The sequence below is a fragment of the Arvicanthis niloticus genome, chromosome 6 (assembly GCF_011762505.2).
Source record: "Arvicanthis niloticus isolate mArvNil1 chromosome 6, mArvNil1.pat.X, whole genome shotgun sequence".
Lineage (NCBI taxonomy): Eukaryota > Metazoa > Chordata > Mammalia > Rodentia > Muridae > Arvicanthis > Arvicanthis niloticus.
The window spans coordinates 33,806,014-33,822,861 of NC_047663.1; the positions used below are offsets into that span (position 1 = coordinate 33,806,014).

The window sequence follows — 16,848 nt, forward strand, 5'->3', positions numbered from 1 at the left end:
AGAACCATGTAGTTCGGACCATAGCCTTAGAGTTTAGTGGGCTTCTAGTTTGCTCTGTGTGGAGGATACGCCTCCTTTCTTTGCTCCTCTCTGCTCCCTGCTCTTCCGGTGCATGTCTTGGTCCCTTGTCCTGTAGAAGTGCCTTACCAGACAGGCTCTGTGGCTAAAGTCAAGCAGCTCTTTGGGGGGGAGGCTGTTTGTTGGGTTTGCAGGGGCTTCTGGTGAATCTTTTTTTTTTTTAAAGTAGCCCCCAGAAGTGGGTCTTGGGGTCAGGCTGCAAATGTCTCCCTGGTGGCAGAAGATATTTGTCTTTATGTATGTGGAAGTATGTCTGAATATTGTCCAGTGTGTGACTATGTGTGTCAAGCAAGTGGTCAGAGAAGCCACTAGGAGAGAGGAAAGACTCAGCCAACCTTTTCTTTCATAGGGACATTTTGCAGCTATATGGTCAGCTTTGGCTTTATTCCTGCCTGACCTATCTGTACTAGACAGTACTCAACCCCACTGGGGGAGCCCTCCAAACTGGCTTCCTCTGATTGTGGCCTCATGCACTGGAGTTACATCATCAAAGTTCCCTGTCATTGCCATGGAATGGGCTGGGATAGTCTGTACCTGACACAACCAAGCCCTGGGTTCCACCCCTAGCACCACAGAGTAATTTATTATAACTCTGGGAAGATTGAAACACAGAACGGGATCATGCAGAACCGCAGGGCTCACCCCAGGTAGAGCTCCTCAGCCCTCTGACATCTGGCGTCATGTGAATACTCACCTGGAAACACCCACATGCTTTGCCCTCAGCCACGGGCCATGGCACTGATGACAGGAAGTTTGACCAATCTAGAGCTCAGATGACCAGATCTCTGGAGAACTTTCAGGAGTGGCACCTCTTTCATGGCACCTCTTCTATGAAGAAGCCAGCCCCAAGTGCTTCCTGCCTTGGAGCTCCTGCTGACCCTACTACCAAGATCCCTGTATAGAATAGCATCATCGAGTCAGTGCAGGGTCAACAGAGATCTCAACTCAATTCTCAAAGACAGAGGCCCTCCTCATAGTTGAGTTACTGTGATGTGTTTCCTAGAATGCATTTCTGGGGAGCAGATAGACATCTAAAGATTCTGTGTCTTCCAGAAGCCTGAGAGCCACTGATCTGTAATCCCCTCCAAAGCTGTCTGTGAAGAGCCCTTCCCAGCCGTCTTTTGTGTGAGCTGGGGTCCTCAGTAGCACTTTCTGATTCCACCCCTTTCTCTCCCCAGGCTTCCCAGCAGCGGCTTATGGACCAGTGGCGGCGGCAGCTGTGGCAGCGGCTCGAGGATCAGGTAGGAAGGTGTGCGGGGCAGGCGGTTCCCAGGCATGCCTCGTATGCAGGGGAAGGTAAAAGCCCTGCCAGTCTGTGTGGCTGAGTCTGTCCAGCACTCCTCTCCCCATGGCCCAGGGGAGGGGGCGGGAACAGGGAGGCATCACCAAGGCCCAACCACCCAGGGCAGTTCCTGCAGGAGTCTGTCACAGTTAGGGGACTGCAAACCCTAGGCAGAATTGTGCTTCTATAAACAAAAGAGAACCTACCTTTCCCTTTGGCTATGGACCACCCTGTCTCTAAGCCCAGCTCCTAGAAATTCTGGTCACTGATATCCTTGGCTCTGGCAGGTTTAAAAGGTTCCCTTCTTTGGGTCTCTGACCAGGCCAAAAGGTAGAAACAAGACTCCCTCTCCTGCCAAGCCCGGCAGATGGGCTTTTTACTCTGGCTCAACTCCCAGAGCCCTGGAAGCCAGATATGAACCAATCCTTGAGGGAGGAGGAATGAGGCCCCGATGTGGCCTTAATCCCTGTTGCCCCAGACTCTCTTCTGAGTCAGGTAGCCACCAAAGAGATTGGAACTTTCTTTCCCATGAAAGTTTTTAAAAACTTTTAAAAGATCTGCAGCCTTTTAAAAGATCTGCAGCCCTCCAGTGGCCAGAGCTATAAGGTCCAGCCAAAACTGGGGTATGTCACTCCACCATGAGTGCCAGGGGCTTCCTGCTGTGCACTTCACAAGCCTGTTGACAGGTGCTCTCTCCACCTTGCTCCTCCCTCCACTGGGCAGCTTGGTTCCTGGCTCTTTTACCCCTGCCCTGACACTCTGCCCCCTCAGACAGGGCTCTGGAGCACTAATTTAACAGAACTAGTCTCTGAAGAGAGTGGGGCAGGGTGGGGTGCTGGTGAAGTCACCAGGAAATGGATCGTTAAAGGCCTAGAGGGAAAATGCCAAAAACCCAAACTGGTACAGTGAGGCTCGTTAGAAAATGTCAGAGAAAATCCGTTCCATGCAAACTGGCACTGCCTCCAAGCTACAAAGGATTTCCTCCCCAAAGATACCCACTGGAGTTTTGGGGGTGGCCCAGGTAGGGCATTAATTGAGGTGGGGGCTGCTGAGGGGCAGTTTGCCAGAGAGCTTGTGATTGGCAGGCAGGCTGAGAAGCCCAGATAGCTGGGCACTGTCAGCTTCTGCCCACTCTGGTCTGTAAAGGTCCCACCTTGCCCTCTGGCCAGTGTCCCTTGGTGTTCCCCATTTCCAGGCCCTAAGACAGGTGCACAGTTGCATCATGTCTTCCTGTTTCTGGTTTTGGGGGTTTTATTATTAATGCTTTGGGAGAATGAGGGAAAAAAAAAAAAAAAAGCCTCATTCCTACCTGTGCCCGGGAGGGGAGAAAGATCAAAAGAACAGTCTTGAAATTTGCGAGTGTTGTTTGTTTTCTCCGATCAGTTTCTTTCTTTTGATAACTTGGATTATGAAACTAAACTTTAACCCGAAATTAACCCTGCCTCTCTCCCCACCCCACCCCGATCCCCTTGACTTCATGGCAAGTTTAAAGGGCAGTATGGGATTCTTTGTGAGTCTGAGAGCCGTCTCCCCGGGCTGTGCCCCCTTCTGCCACTCTGCCCATGCATAGACCCCGTCCCCCTCCCCAGCCAGGTGGGAGCCCCACTCACCCATCCCTCTAACTCCTAACCCTCAAGGTCATCTCCAACCACACATTTTGTTTCCCGGATCAGTGGTGTTTTATTTGTAGCCATTTCCATCGGGAGCCAGATCTCCCACAGGCCGTCAAGGTCAGCCATGCTCATCGCTGCACTGTTAGTGAATCGTATTCAGGAGGACGCTCCCCAAATCCCTGCCCACCCCAGCCTGGGTTACTACATGGAGTAAATCCTCAGCTTGAGGTACCCACCCAAGGGGAAACCCCCAGCACTGCCTAGTGGCTGTAGGCTTGGGCTGTGCCCACCAAAGAGAGAACGAGGCCCGATCTGTTTATGGAGCCCAGGAAGCCCAGCCCAGAGCCCCATCTTTGGACTTGGGCCAAAACTGTCAAGTTGGGGAAGGGAACTCTGCCTTTTTCTTTTAATATATTTTGGCCAGTAGGCGGACTGTCACCTCCTTCTCTCTAGAATTTGACCCAAACTCTGAGCTTGGAAGGTTGGCCAGTTAATATACCTTTGGTTGGCCCTTCATTGACAAATACTTGGTTGTGAATTGAGAAAAGCCATACATCAGTGTATGTATTACACCAGGCTCCATAGGGTTCCCAGGCACTTAATGATCCAGATTTCCCTGTACCAGCTCCTCAAACCTTGCCTTGCCCTACTCCCAGGTCTTCCCCAAAAGCTAAGGATGTCCCTGCCCCAGCCTCCTGAGCAAGCATCCTGCATCGGGAGTCCTTACAAACTCCTTAGAATCCATTGATTACCATCCTGGAGCCTGGTACCATGCCACACCTGACAAAAACTATAGAATCTAGGAAATGTGTCTCTGCTTCCAGAGACTCCTGGACTTGGGATAGGGATTACACGTCTTACGGAAGGCAGCTTTTTTTTGGTCATTTTTTATCTAGCCCCCACCGATTTAGTTCTCCCACTCCCCCCATCCCTTTGTTTTGACTCTCCCCCACCCTGCCCCATGTTAGGAAGCACCTGCTGAGGGCCATGGGGGTGGGAGGCAGCTTGGATCTTTCTCAGGATGGCAACTTGTATCCGTCAGGGCTGTGATATTGAGGCAGTCAAGGGAGGAGGCCTTGAGTTTCTGCCTCAGCCTGTTCCTCTGGGCTAGCTTACTGACCTTTGCTTTACTTCCCCCAGAACCTGAGGTGAGCAGGGCACAGGCCCGGCAGGGGACCTCCCTGCCGACTCCTAGATAACTTCACTATCAGTGGTCACTTTCCTTTCACGTTCACCTGGTAGTCTGAAACCTCATCTTTTCTTGTGCTCAGTCGAGAGTTTGTTTATTTTGATTGTGCTCATCCAGTCCCAGCGGCACCACCCCCATCACGTCCCATCCAAACATAAATCCGGTTGGACAGTTGACACCTCCTCCCCACCCCCCCCCCGCCCCCAACCTGAGGAAAAAAAATGGTACCAGTTTTCAGGGTACTTCTATTTTGGGGTGACCTCGTTGGTGGGTCCGTGTATCACTCTTAGAACCTGCAGAGCACCCTCCCCTGGTGTCACCCACCCTGCAGCCCCAGCCAGGACCCCTTACTGTACTTTATACTTGCCAGCCTTGTTCCAGTCTAGTGACATAAGCTCCTGACGGTGGTGGTGAGTGTGAGCAGTCACGTTTCTGTTGTCTTTTCTCTTGCTTGGTTGGGGCTGCGGTGAGAGAGTGTCTGAGGGATACTTTCCCGCCTCTCTTACACTAGGACCTGCACACGTCCTCTCAGACACTCTTCTGAGCACGCTCAGCAGGAAGGTTTGTCCACACCTGTTAACCCTCTCTCAGTGTCCAGCTTCCTGTTAGTACCAGCTGGTTTGCATGTTTTGCTTGTTCAGATGAAACAGTTCAAGAAACAAACTCATACCCAACTCTCGAGAAATGTCTCCTTTTTTTTGTACACTTTACGTTTTTCTATTTTTTTTTTTATCAGTTACAACTCCAAAACACCTGTTGTCTAGTAAAACATTTCACACCTCCCTTGCCTGTTCTTAGATTGTATGTATCTGTGGGACTGAACTAAATGCATGCACTGTAGTAGATGTCCTGGTAGCTGTAGCTGTAGTTGTAGAACATGCATTGTTGAGTTGATATTACAGGGTCTCCAAAGGCGCGGCCCAACACCGCTGTCTGAGGGTAGCATGGGGACCAGGAAGAGAAGGGGTTCCATGTTTTCAATGTCGCCAAGGGCTTGGATCCATGTTCTCGCCATCAGCCACCACCACCTCTCCTCACGCTCTCCACTGGGTCACCACCCTCAGCTCTAGCTTGCCCAACTCGATCCGTGTTCACCATAGCGAAATCAAGGGGAGCCAGAATTGGAAGAAGTCATCCTGTTCTTCTGAGTTATCTTTCCCACGCCGTTCTTGACCAAAGCCACCGATCTGTTCTTGTTTTTAGACCATCAGCCAGGCTCCTCTAAGCCCAGCCTCTTCTTGAGCCCTTCTGCTCCTGTGGGGGGAGGGAGGTATGGTGTGGTAGGGAAGAGACCAAGGGCTTCAACCCCCACACACAGAGGGTACATTTGACTCTGATAGATGCTGACACTGGCTATTATGAGTGCTGACAGTGAAAGGGGCCAGGAGCATGAGTGGTGGCCTGGCATCCCACGTGGTGGTGACTACCACAGCTTCTCAGGGAAGAGAGAAGCATGATAGGCCCACACACCAGCCACTGTTCCCTCTAGGACTCCCTAGAAATGTTTTTCTGGAAGGAGCCTTTGTCTTCCACTTGGGGCATGTGCGGGCAAGCATCTTTGGACACGCTCTCTTTTCTGCATGTACAACAAGCCATTAGGGAGTACCAGTGACCTCAGAGCTTTTGTCCTGAACTTTCTAAGACCATATGAAGTAAGGACAGTACTTACTGTGCAGAATCTGCATGCCAAGTCAAGGTGGACAGTGGCTCTGACCAAACCCTACAGTCAGACGGGGGCATAGGGTAAAATATGCAGAATACAAGTTATCTATCATGGGACACAGAATTCAGGGGGAAAAAAAAGTCACAGAGCCTATAACATCTTCAAAAGGCTACGTCATGCTAGAATGAAATAGAAGGCCCATGGGAGTCAGGGGCTGGGGGGAGCTGTGATGTTCTGGCAGAGTTATAACACAAAAGAACCGAGCATGCGCCAGGCCAGACAGAATGAGGACACAAAGGCTCCAGGTGGAAAAATCCAGGAGGAGCCATCCTTCCAGCAAGGTCTCCCTGGGGATAGGGGAGGCAAGCAGCAGAAAATGGCCGAGATTCAGCTTCAGTGCTGCTGCTGATGAAAACTGACCTAGAGCTAGCAAGTAAGAGCAGCAAATGGGAGCAGAACCCAGAAAGCAGAACCCCAGCCTCCTAACCTGCATCCTGCATCCTGGACAGCTCTGGTGCCTAGAGAAGAACCCTTAGAGTTCCAGCCCAGGAGGCAAATGGGCAGACTAACATGCCTACCACAGCACTGTGAGGCCTCTCCTAAAGCAGTGGAAGAGGTTAGGGCCCAAGAAACTAGCACGGACACCCCAGCCCTTCTGAGATGGCTCTGGGTCTCTGCGACCACCTTTGTGCCTTAAAGCTCTCCATCCTTCCACATAAGCAGAAATTGTGTGGCTTTCAGGAGAGTCCCTGTTTCTGACAGTGGCGTCTCTGGCCTGACAATGACCACCTCCGACTTCATTATAAAACAGCAAAGTGAGCTAGGGAGACTGTTTAGTGGGTAAAGTACCTGCCACACATACATGAGTATCTGACTTCCTCGAGTCCTAAGATTCAGAAAAGTCAGATATAGCAGACGGTGACAGCATGTACCTATAACCCCCAGCATTTGGTGGGCAGACGTAGATCCTGGAGGCTCATAGGACAGCCAGTCTAGTTAAAACAGCAAGCTCTGGGTTCAGTGAGAAACCCTGTCTCAAGATATAAGATTAAAAAAAAAAATCAGACATCAACCTCTGAACTCTACGTGCATGCATGACACAGAGTACAGGGTGTAGATCAGTGTGTGCCTTCATCTCTGGGAATAGTTTTTCTGTACTTCTGTTAGCAAAATCTGATGGGAGATGAGAAGTGGGGGACACAGGACAGCTCTTTGCTTTCCTCTCAGCCTCATGTTAGCAAAAAAAAAAAAAAATCCTTTTGGGGGCTGTGGCCTATCTGTGGGGAAAGTCATCGAGAAAGCCTCTCCTTAGGATACAGTCACATCTGTTGCCATAAGTAGGCTCAGTATAGTGGCTAGAGAGAGAGAAAGGTATGGCCCATTGAGACAGGACAAGGTATCACGACTAGCTGGACTTAGCTTACCGGCTCGGTGTTACTTCAGTATTCATCTTTCAGGCCCTGGCCTGTGTTCGGAAGAGCACCTACTTTCCCAGGTTGTCATTAAATATTTCATTTCTAAGAGAGCTTTAACCACAAAGACTGGCAATGGGATTTAAGTAACTTCGCTGAATCTATAATGTGCACAGGCTACCACTGCTGACCTCGGCTCATTCATTCTCCAAGGGCTTTCAAACCAGCCCCGTTGAGGATACAGTACATCAGCTCCAATCAATAATTTTGTAATAGAAATACCATGCACTTGATAAATCAACTCTAGAGCAATTAGTGACTCGCCTTAAAGTCCAGACCGAAGTCCAAGTTAATCTAGAAGCAGATGGAGTGGGGGAACGTTAATAGTCTTTAAATCAGTGGAATGGTTTTCAGTAGGTGACATGTTCCTGACTGTCCCTTAATTGGGTTAGCTGTCACTGGAGTACTGGCTAGAAAACCCAGGCCCAGCTGTCAAGGAGCCTTCCACTGAAAGAGTAGTGGTTCTCCTGGGCACTGCACAAGTGGGGAGAACGCATTAGGCCTAGAGACCCCCAGCCATTGGTGAAGAGACTGAGGGTTGTAAGAGCCCTGAAAAGTGGTCAACCCCTGAGGTTGATGAGAGCCATCGGAGGAACACAAGCTTAGAGGCATCATGGTGCAGTATATTCCAAAGAGCTTTGATAAGCATATACAGCCACACCCAAGCCATGAGCTACATGGGAAAGAGGGTTGGCTTGGTTTCACATGTTTTCTCCTGAGAGAGCAGGGCTACAGAATGTCTATGTGACTTCTCCAGAGTCACACTCCTGGTAACCTGGAAAGAAGGCTTGAGTCAAGGTGAAGAACACTGGATCTGACACAGGTATTTGGAAATTAGCTCTGTAGAGGAACTGCCACCATAGGCCTGCCACCCAGACACCTGACATAATCAGCAATACAGGCAGCCCTGAGGTCTAGGTATGTGTCATTCCAAGGACTCAGGCTCCAGCTCATGACCACATAGTCCAGCCCTCCAGATGGAGAGTGCAGAACCGGAGCCATGGCCATCTGCCAAAGTTTAATTCAGCAGATACTCACCAAAGTATGGACCAATAGTCATCGCTAGATGTGGCAGGTACATTGCTAGGCCAGGTTCATGATGTTTTGAGCTGTTTTGGAAGGCTTGGCATGTTTATGTTTTATAGAGGCTTTATGGACTGAGAACCTGAAAGCACCACAGAGGTATAGGCTCCGTGTGTGCGTTTTTTCCAGACCCTTCTATGCAGTTCTATTGACTTTTGCTACCTCCTAACTTTAGTACTTTAATATGAGCTGCTTTTCCTCATATTACAGCTACAGCTGTGTGGGGTGTCATGCTATCCCATCTAAAGAAGGAGGTGGGTCTGGGGATATAGCTCAGTTGATAGTGCGTTTAACCTAGAATGCATGAAGTCCTGGGTTTGATCCCCAGCATTGGATAAACCCAGCAGAATGGCACACACCTGAAGACTCAGCAGTCAGAGGTAGGGAAATCCAGAAGTTCAAGGTCAGCCTCAGGGACACAACAGATACAAAGCCAGCGTGAGTGGTATGAGATCTGCTTCATAAATGCAGTGTGGCACAGTGCAGCACAACTTAGAAGGTGGTCTAGAATCCTAGCAAAAAGCCAAGAGCTTGGTGCTGATTGCCCAAGGCCTGTGCTATAAGAACCAATCACCGAATGTTAGATCTATCTCCTTCTAAACCAAATGGCTTTTATACAGTGGTGTTGGGGGAAGGACTGCATCCTGAAGGTACACTTGGGGGCTGATAGAGAGAAGGAAAATTATATTGTAGTAACAACCAGAGGCACATACCACCCTCCTGGGGGTCTATAGTAAAACACCAGTGCTGTCCACACCCTTAAGGACCAGCCAGCCTGGAGTGAAGACAACAGTTCGTTAATGACACAACACCACCAAAAACCCAGTCACAGAAACCTGTTCCATGCACAGGATGTGGTTCACTAATCTAGAAGAGGGTCCATTTGAAGCCCTGCAAACAGTTCACTGTGCCTGGAGAATAACATACAGTAGGGGTGGAGTGAGCATCCAGTGAGGTTAGGGAGCTGTACAGACCAGTGTAGAGGGCCCATGACCAGGAAGTGAAACCAGGGGTGCGTGATTGACATACCTTGGCAGCATTATTCAGGGTAGCATGGAGGAGCTGGAGAAGTCACAAGTAGTTCTTAGACACTGTAGCCTCTGAATGCACATCAGTAAATATCTACATAGGAGGTCTCATACTCTCCTCTCCTTGATGAGCCCGGTCTCAGCCGTCAAGATGGAGGCCAGGGTAGGGTACAGAAGGATTCTGTGGTATGGTCCTTGCTCTGCGGAGACTCAGTCTTCTGGGAAAGACAGATCACACAGTCAAGTTTGAGATCTAGCTGTAGATCAGGAAGTGCTTGGCAGGCAGCAAAGCTCAGTCCTTGAGGAGAGCCCTGGCCCAGGCCTTCAGAGATTGGGAATGGAAGACTGGCTGCTAGGTAGTGCAATGTAGACTTAAAGAGACCGGGCTACCTAGAAGCCAGCCAGGGTTATTATGCCTAGATTGTAGGGCTGGGGATTGGTTCAAATTCTTCATAGCTGTAGACTGAGAAAGACAGAACCACCTGAGAAAGATGACCTGGGCAGGGGCCCAGAGCAAACACTTGTCTCCATTTTACCTCAGTGACAAGTTGTCATCCGGTCCCATCCTCAGGCTGTCAGTTCTCATTCGTTTGCCCTCTTGGCAGCCTGTGCCCTCGTCCTTTCTGCTGGTCCATCTCTCATTGTCCTTGTCTGGCTTGGACTAGTAGAAAGCCACACCTGGTGAACCAAACATCTCAAAATACACATCTGCTGGAAGTTTCCTTAAAGAAGAGTATCTTGGCCGGGCAGTGGTGGCGCACGCCTTTAATCCCAGCACTTGGGAGGCAGAGGCAGGTGGATTTCTGAGTTCGAGGCCAGCATGGTCTACAGAGTGTGCCCAGGACAGCCAGGGCTACACAGAAAAACCCTGTCTCGAAAAAACAAAAAACAAAAAAAACAACAACAAAAAAAAAAAAAAAAAAAAAAGAAAGAAAGAAAAGAAGAGTATCTTATTAACAAGAGTATTAGAGACATGACCCCACTTTATGAATACAATAATAATTCATCAGTAGTTGCTCACATTGTGTGTCAAATGCTGTGTGCACCAAGCCCACATGCCATACCCCCCCCCCCCCACTTAATTCTGAAGGCATAAATGGGTGCCATCGGTCCCCTTCCCATTTTAGAGATTACAAACTGTGGCTCGGGGAAGAGATAGTAGCTTATCTGAGGTGGCAGTGACAGGATTTGAGCCTATCCCATCAGCTCGTGCTCCCAGCCACTATCAGCACACGCTGCGTTGTACCAATCTAGCGATGGCTGAGACAGACTGCAACTTTTAAACACTCAACAGAAAGGTGCAGCTGTTCCCACTCAATTCTTCCTATCCTTAGGGAAGGCGATAACCCAGAATCATTCACAAGTGATCCCGGAAGGCGTGCTCTGCAGTTTTGCACCTGCTTCTGTTGTTGGGACTCAACAACGTGGTTCTGCCTGGCTGATCTTTGGCTGACATTTTGATTTGGTTCCTGCATCCATTCGGACCAGTGTCAGACAAAGGACACCCAGAAAAGGTGTGGTCCAACAAGAGGGAGACAGGTTGAAGGGAAGTTTTTGAAGGGAACCTCTAGTTAAAATAGAGCCGAAGGAAGTTAGTCGCTGTCCGAGGTGATGGATAAGGGAGGGAATCTCTGGATAGGCAGACATCTCCGCAGGGAGGAGTCAGTATCCCTTTCTTTGCTTTGCACAAACCGCATCTGGAAAGTGCTTGGGAAACACTGCCCAGCCCTAGAGCAAGGAGGCCATTGGCTGCTCAGTTGCTGGGGCTGTGCTTGGAGCCAATGGTGGAGAAGGGGGTGTGGCCATGGGCGCAGCCGACTCCTTGCCCAATCTTCTTTTAGGGAGGCTTGGGCACCAGGTACCATAGCAACTGCAAACAGGGGCTCATTTGTTTTGTAGATGAGTAATTACTACACAATTAAAGAAGGCTAAAAATAAATGGGTCCTTTGTTCCTGGCTACTTATTAATATTAATAAAGTGGTCTGTCCAGGTCCATGGCAAATAATGAGTGCCACGCTTGCGCCTGGGTGCCTGAGGTAGAGACTGATGTGTGAGGAAAGCAGGCCAGCCCTGCTCCCTAGCCAGCTCCCTCTGTTTCTGGAAGTTATGTCTTGGAGAGGGTGGGCTTCCCGGGTCTTGTAGAGTTCAGCCTTACAGATACACAGGGAAGGGTGGGTACCCCAGAGAGTCAGTCACAAAACTAACCCCTCCCTCCCCTACTAGAGAACAGACCAGAAACACAGCAGGAACCACATGACATGGAAGAAACTCCTTGTCTCTTTATGCTATCTTTGGCCTCATATTGTCTTTTTAATCCAGAAAAGCACCCTTTAAACCTCTCACTGAGGTGTAGCCCCTGAGGTTTCAGGGTCTCCCTCTGCCAGCCTCTTTTTCTGTTTGCCTGTCTTAAAGAGTAAACTCACCATGACATGCTAGGGGTCTTGACGAGTTCGTGACCTCCATTCCCTAGGTCTTGACCTTCAAGGTTCAAATAGCTAAGAGGATATTGAAACCACCAAGAGGTGCGCTCACCTCCTGGGGGTGGAGATGCCTTATAAGTGAGACATAGCTCAGAAGGTAAACCCACAGGAGGATGGGCAGGGCATGGCATGGCCAGCATCCACTTCTACTAAATGAGGATTTCAGACTTACAGTCCCCAGTAGATCCCATCAGCCCGGCAGCTCAGTATCGCTGCTCCGTCCAAAGCTCCTGATCCTTTGTCCTAGGAGACATAAGCAGTGGAAATGACAGTGGCTTAAGGATAGCGTACAGAGAAAGCAGAGAGCATCCCTGTGACAGGAAATTCCATGGAGGTGTGGGGTGTGCCCTTGAGAACTGTCTGCCATCAAGTGCAGGATGCATGGCAGTGTGGCAGACCTCTGTTTACAGTTAGAGTCCCATTTTCAGGATATCAGATTTCTAGCCTTAAGTGTGCTTGGTGGGACCTTTTAGGCTTCTGTGGTTCTGTCTTTGTGAACAGTATTCATTAATAGCAGAAGACGTGGGGCTAGGGGAGATGGCTCAGTTGGTAGAGGGCGTGCTGTTACAAGCAGGTGGACCTGAGTTCTGATCCCCAGTGTTCACATAATAGTGAGTCACAGCTGCATCTGTAATCCCCGCACTCAGGAGGTAGAGATAGGTAGATCCCTGGAGCTGATTGGTCAGCCTGCTTAACCAAATTGATGAGCTCCAAGTTCATCGAGGGACCTTGTCTCAACTAAGGTAAAGACCAATAAAGGCACTTGACAATGACCTCCATATGGGCTTGTGTGTGTGCGCTCTCACACACACACACACACACACACACACACACACACAATTCAATAACAGAAGACCTGTTCATCTCTGCTGATGAGCAAGCCAGCCTTAAGGTTTGTTGCAACTATGTTGCATGCTGGAATCACCTGGGAGGTTTTTTTTTGTTTTTGGTTTTTTTTTTTTTTTTTTTTTTTTTTTTTTTTTAAACTTCCCTCATTGCCAAGCCATATTTCAAACCCATCAAATCAGAGCCTGGGCAAAGTCAGTGTGTAACCATAGCCTTGAGTCCTGGTTAATTTTACAGCTTTATACCATGCCTGACCATGACAGATGCCCAGCATCCTCCAAAAGGAGGCAGGGGAAATCACCAGCTTAGGTTTAGAGTCCCTGTGGGCTCAGGGCTCTTCTGCCTACCAGGGCCAACATGACCACATTCAAGGATGGCCTTGTCTCTGTGGTGTGACTCTCCTATCTCCCTTGAGGCCAGGCTGAGATGAGGAGCAGAAAGTTTAGACCAACTGTAAACAGGGAAGCAGTCATACTCCTAGCTTGGCTGACAAATGGGAGCCTCTTGCTAAGGTCGGAGTTTGTTTGTTATTAAAGACCTAATTAGGAACATGAGGGGGAGCTGAATGGCTCTGCGCTTGGTTAATTAGTGACATGTATGCGCCCGCTTTGAACTTCAAGGACACAGAGCTATTAGTGCTTACATCAAAAATGGATTAAACTCCTGCGCCTTTACAATCATTAAAGACGGACTACTCAAGTGGAAAGCCTTTTGTACAGGTCCTCAAGGGACTATGCCCTGAGCACCCTCCTCACCCACCATCCACCACCCACACCCAGCTGCTGGATCCCCTGGTGCCAAGATGCTGTTAGATATGATTGGGCTGCAAATGCCAATTGGCCATAAGGTGTCCCAGCTCCCCACAGGACCCAGCAGAGTGGGATGGACTTTGAGGGCTGAGTTAGTTCTCTGGGGACCCCACTGTGTCCAGGCTCTTTTGACAGGGGTGAGAGTCTCAGTAAGGTCTTGGCCAGTGCACCTCCCACTTACTGACTCTCAACACTGACTGCATTTTTGCCACAAGGTTCTTTGTTGTATGACACTGTGGGAGCTACCCCAGTCATCAGCAGAGATGAAGTCCCCTATGTCTTTGTAGGCACCACCCAAACCCAGGGAGGTTAGTAAGAGAGGTGTCTATAGTACCAAACTGTGATTTAAGGATGGACACCTGAGCCATGTTATGACTGAAGTTACTTGTACTTTCAAGTTTGGAACTGGATTCAGTCCTAAGACCCTGAGTTTCCTCATCTATTACACAACGTAATGAAGCCCATCTTAAAAGCTGTTGAGTTTGTGGCCCTCCTAGCCTGGCACCCTCTTCTCTCCCTCGTTAGCTCTCACCTATCTTGACCCAGCCATGTGTGCTAGTAGTACATCTCCTGCCCTGCCATTCCTAACAGGGATGTGCTGACCACTGATTCTTGGGTAGCTTTCATCATTGCTGGAATACAGTGCTAGACTGTCTTCTAAGTCTATAGTCGTGGCCTTGGATTTCATAGTAAGTACTGCAGTATGTTTGTAGTACAGAAAAATAGACACCAGTCATATAAGAAGTAACATATAAGACCCAAGGGATCTATGGATGGGGCAGGCAGGGATGGGACCTTCACAGTGAGTATGTAGCAGCATAGCAACAAGTGGGGGTGACTGGAGACACCTGGGAAAACCATACTGGTTGCTTCCCTAGTAAAGTTAGGTAGAGGATGTAACTCAAGGACAGATCAAAACAGGCCAAGGGATTTTATCAACATCAAACTGGAGTTAGCCTGTTTTCAGCCTTTGGGTTTCCTATTTAATTTTGGTATTTTGGTCCCAGACCCTAAAGGGCTGGCTGGACAAGGAGACAGAGGCTGCGTATTCAGGTTTTGAGTGGCTTAATGCAACATCTCCTGGGTGCTGTGGCTACAGGTGGGTCTCCTTCTCTGCTGCTCCCTTCAAATTCTACCCAGTGTTAGACAGTAGAGAAATACCTGGACTTCCATGTCTTTTCCTGGACCTACAGTAAGGCTATTGTGATTTACATCATTTTCCTACCCCCAGAGATTAATTGGCCCAGCCCTTCCTAGACCACAGGTAAGCAGACACACACACACACACACACACACACACACACACACACACACACACCCCAGCCCAGCCCAGCCCAGCCCAGCCCACTTAGAAAGGCTCTGGCTGAGCACCCCCAGGTAAGGGTCTGCATTCCCAGTGCAGGTTGCTGGTCCAATTTCTGTTCCCATCTCTGAGATGAGAAAGGAAGGCTTCACTGGGTCAGCCATCCGGGTGTTTTCTTGAGCAGCATGAAGCTTTTCATTTAATGTAAAATACCTCCGACTTTCATTCGAATCCATCCCTCTTGCTTTGCTGGCCTTCTGAGGTATAGCAAGTGTCCCCACTTTTCATGTTATTCCTTCCTGCCCCCCCCCAGTCCTTTTTTTCAGGTTTAGGGTGATTAAATGCACCAGATGGATGGATTGAACCCCTTTTGTAATCACCTCCAGGTCTGTATGGCAAGTGGATTGCATTTTCCTCTATTGGATTTTGCTAAATGTGCATACAGGGCCTGTGTGGGGCTCTGCATATGCCTGATAAGTCACAGAGCTTTTTCTCCTTTTCATTCTCACAGCAGCCTAGTGACTCAGATTGAATAAGGGACACATTACTCATGTGTCACAGATAAGGACACAAGCTGGACCAGGGCACACAGGTGTCAGGGTAGGGTCAGAGTCAAACTCAGGTCTTCTGACTCCAAGTCCAGGGTCCCCTCTCTATCCATTGTACCTGCCTCCTGGGGGTACTACCTGGACTGGGAAAGCCTGAGGATGCTGGGATCAGGTGCAGAAGGAGGAACAACCCTAGAATTAAGCCAGGGCTATGGACATTGCTCAGAGGTGAGCCTGCTTACCACAGTGAGCCCTAAAACTGCCAGCCAATGTATCACAGGCCTTGTCCTAGGCCTTGTAACAGTCTCAGCTTCTGACATGCCCTCATCATTCCAGATATTACACACACACACACACACACACACACAGAGCTGGACTAGCCACACAATAGTCAAGACGCCCATAAAAAGTGATGTCATATCCTTTCTTGGGGTTGGGGAACCACACCTGAACCCTCAAAATGAGTTTTGGTGCCCAGGGAAGGGAGCCCTCCATTTCACAGAAAGAACTTTCATGGGAACTTGGCCTCTTGCCTGCTGCTTTGCCTCTCAGAGCTCACAGGAAGAAACCCTGTTATCAAATAGCTAGCCAGTACACAGTGTGAGGAATTGTACTGATTTTCAGAAAGAAGGAAATTCCTTTGTCCCAGCTACCTTCCTGCTCTCAGCAGACAGTAACAGCTACCAAGTGTCTGTCTCTATCCCTTCCTGAACAGGCTCCATATATATATATATCTTGCCTGGGGACCTTGTCACACTATCTGGGGTGTGGCTCTTCTGCCACAAGAGACACAAGTGTTGACTATGGAACTTGAAGGGATATCTCTCTCCTCTGTGACTGATAGGCTCCATTGTCCCTGCAGAAGGGGACAAACCTAGAACTAGGTGCTTATTGCCTGTCTCCTGTACCCTCTGGTGAAGACTCTGCAGTTAAGTCTTCCACCCTTCACCGAGGGATGCTTGCTGCATAACCTTGAGGTGGGATAGGCTTTGGCTGAGCAAGTACACGCTCCAGTGGAACTGGGGGTGGCAGTAAGCCACATTCTAACACAGTGCCTCTCTCCATAGTGCTGTCACTGTCATTGGATACGATCTGACTGAGCAGGGAGGGGTGCTGTAGGCCTAAAATGGCTTCTTGTAAAATTCCCTCCAGACTACAAGTGCCAGGCTTCCAGGTGTACATGTCGCCAGGAAAGTTGCCAGGGGTAGTAGAGTGAATATCAGCAGCCCCCCCCTGCCCCCCCTGCTTTCTAAACCTTCCATAGAGGGCTCTCTGGACAGCTTTCTTCCATTGCCCTGTTGCCTCTTGTCTTTCTGTAGCTGGATTTGTCTCCAGGGGTGAGGCTCCCCTGCCTTCTCTTCATTACCTGTCTAGTATCTTCCTAGAAACGCATCTTATCAGAGGAGAAAGAAGCTGGGAAAAAAAAAAAACCCTCTCTCTCTCCACCTTCCTC

The 16,848-nt window shown here is 49.3% G+C and overlaps 1 protein-coding gene across 9 annotated transcripts in view; it reads left to right on the forward strand.

Moving 5' to 3' along the window:
- The window catches only part of Msi2 (musashi RNA binding protein 2), a 371,373-nt gene that overhangs the window by 342,300 nt on the left and 12,225 nt on the right, over positions 1 to 16,848 (forward strand). For all 9 annotated transcript variants that reach the window (XM_034504709.2, XM_034504707.2, XM_034504708.2 and 6 more), the window contains one exon: positions 1,257 to 1,319. In XM_034504709.2, the coding sequence (XP_034360600.1) occupies positions 1,257 to 1,319 (63 nt within the window). The remainder of the gene's footprint in view (positions 1 to 1,256; positions 1,320 to 16,848) is intronic.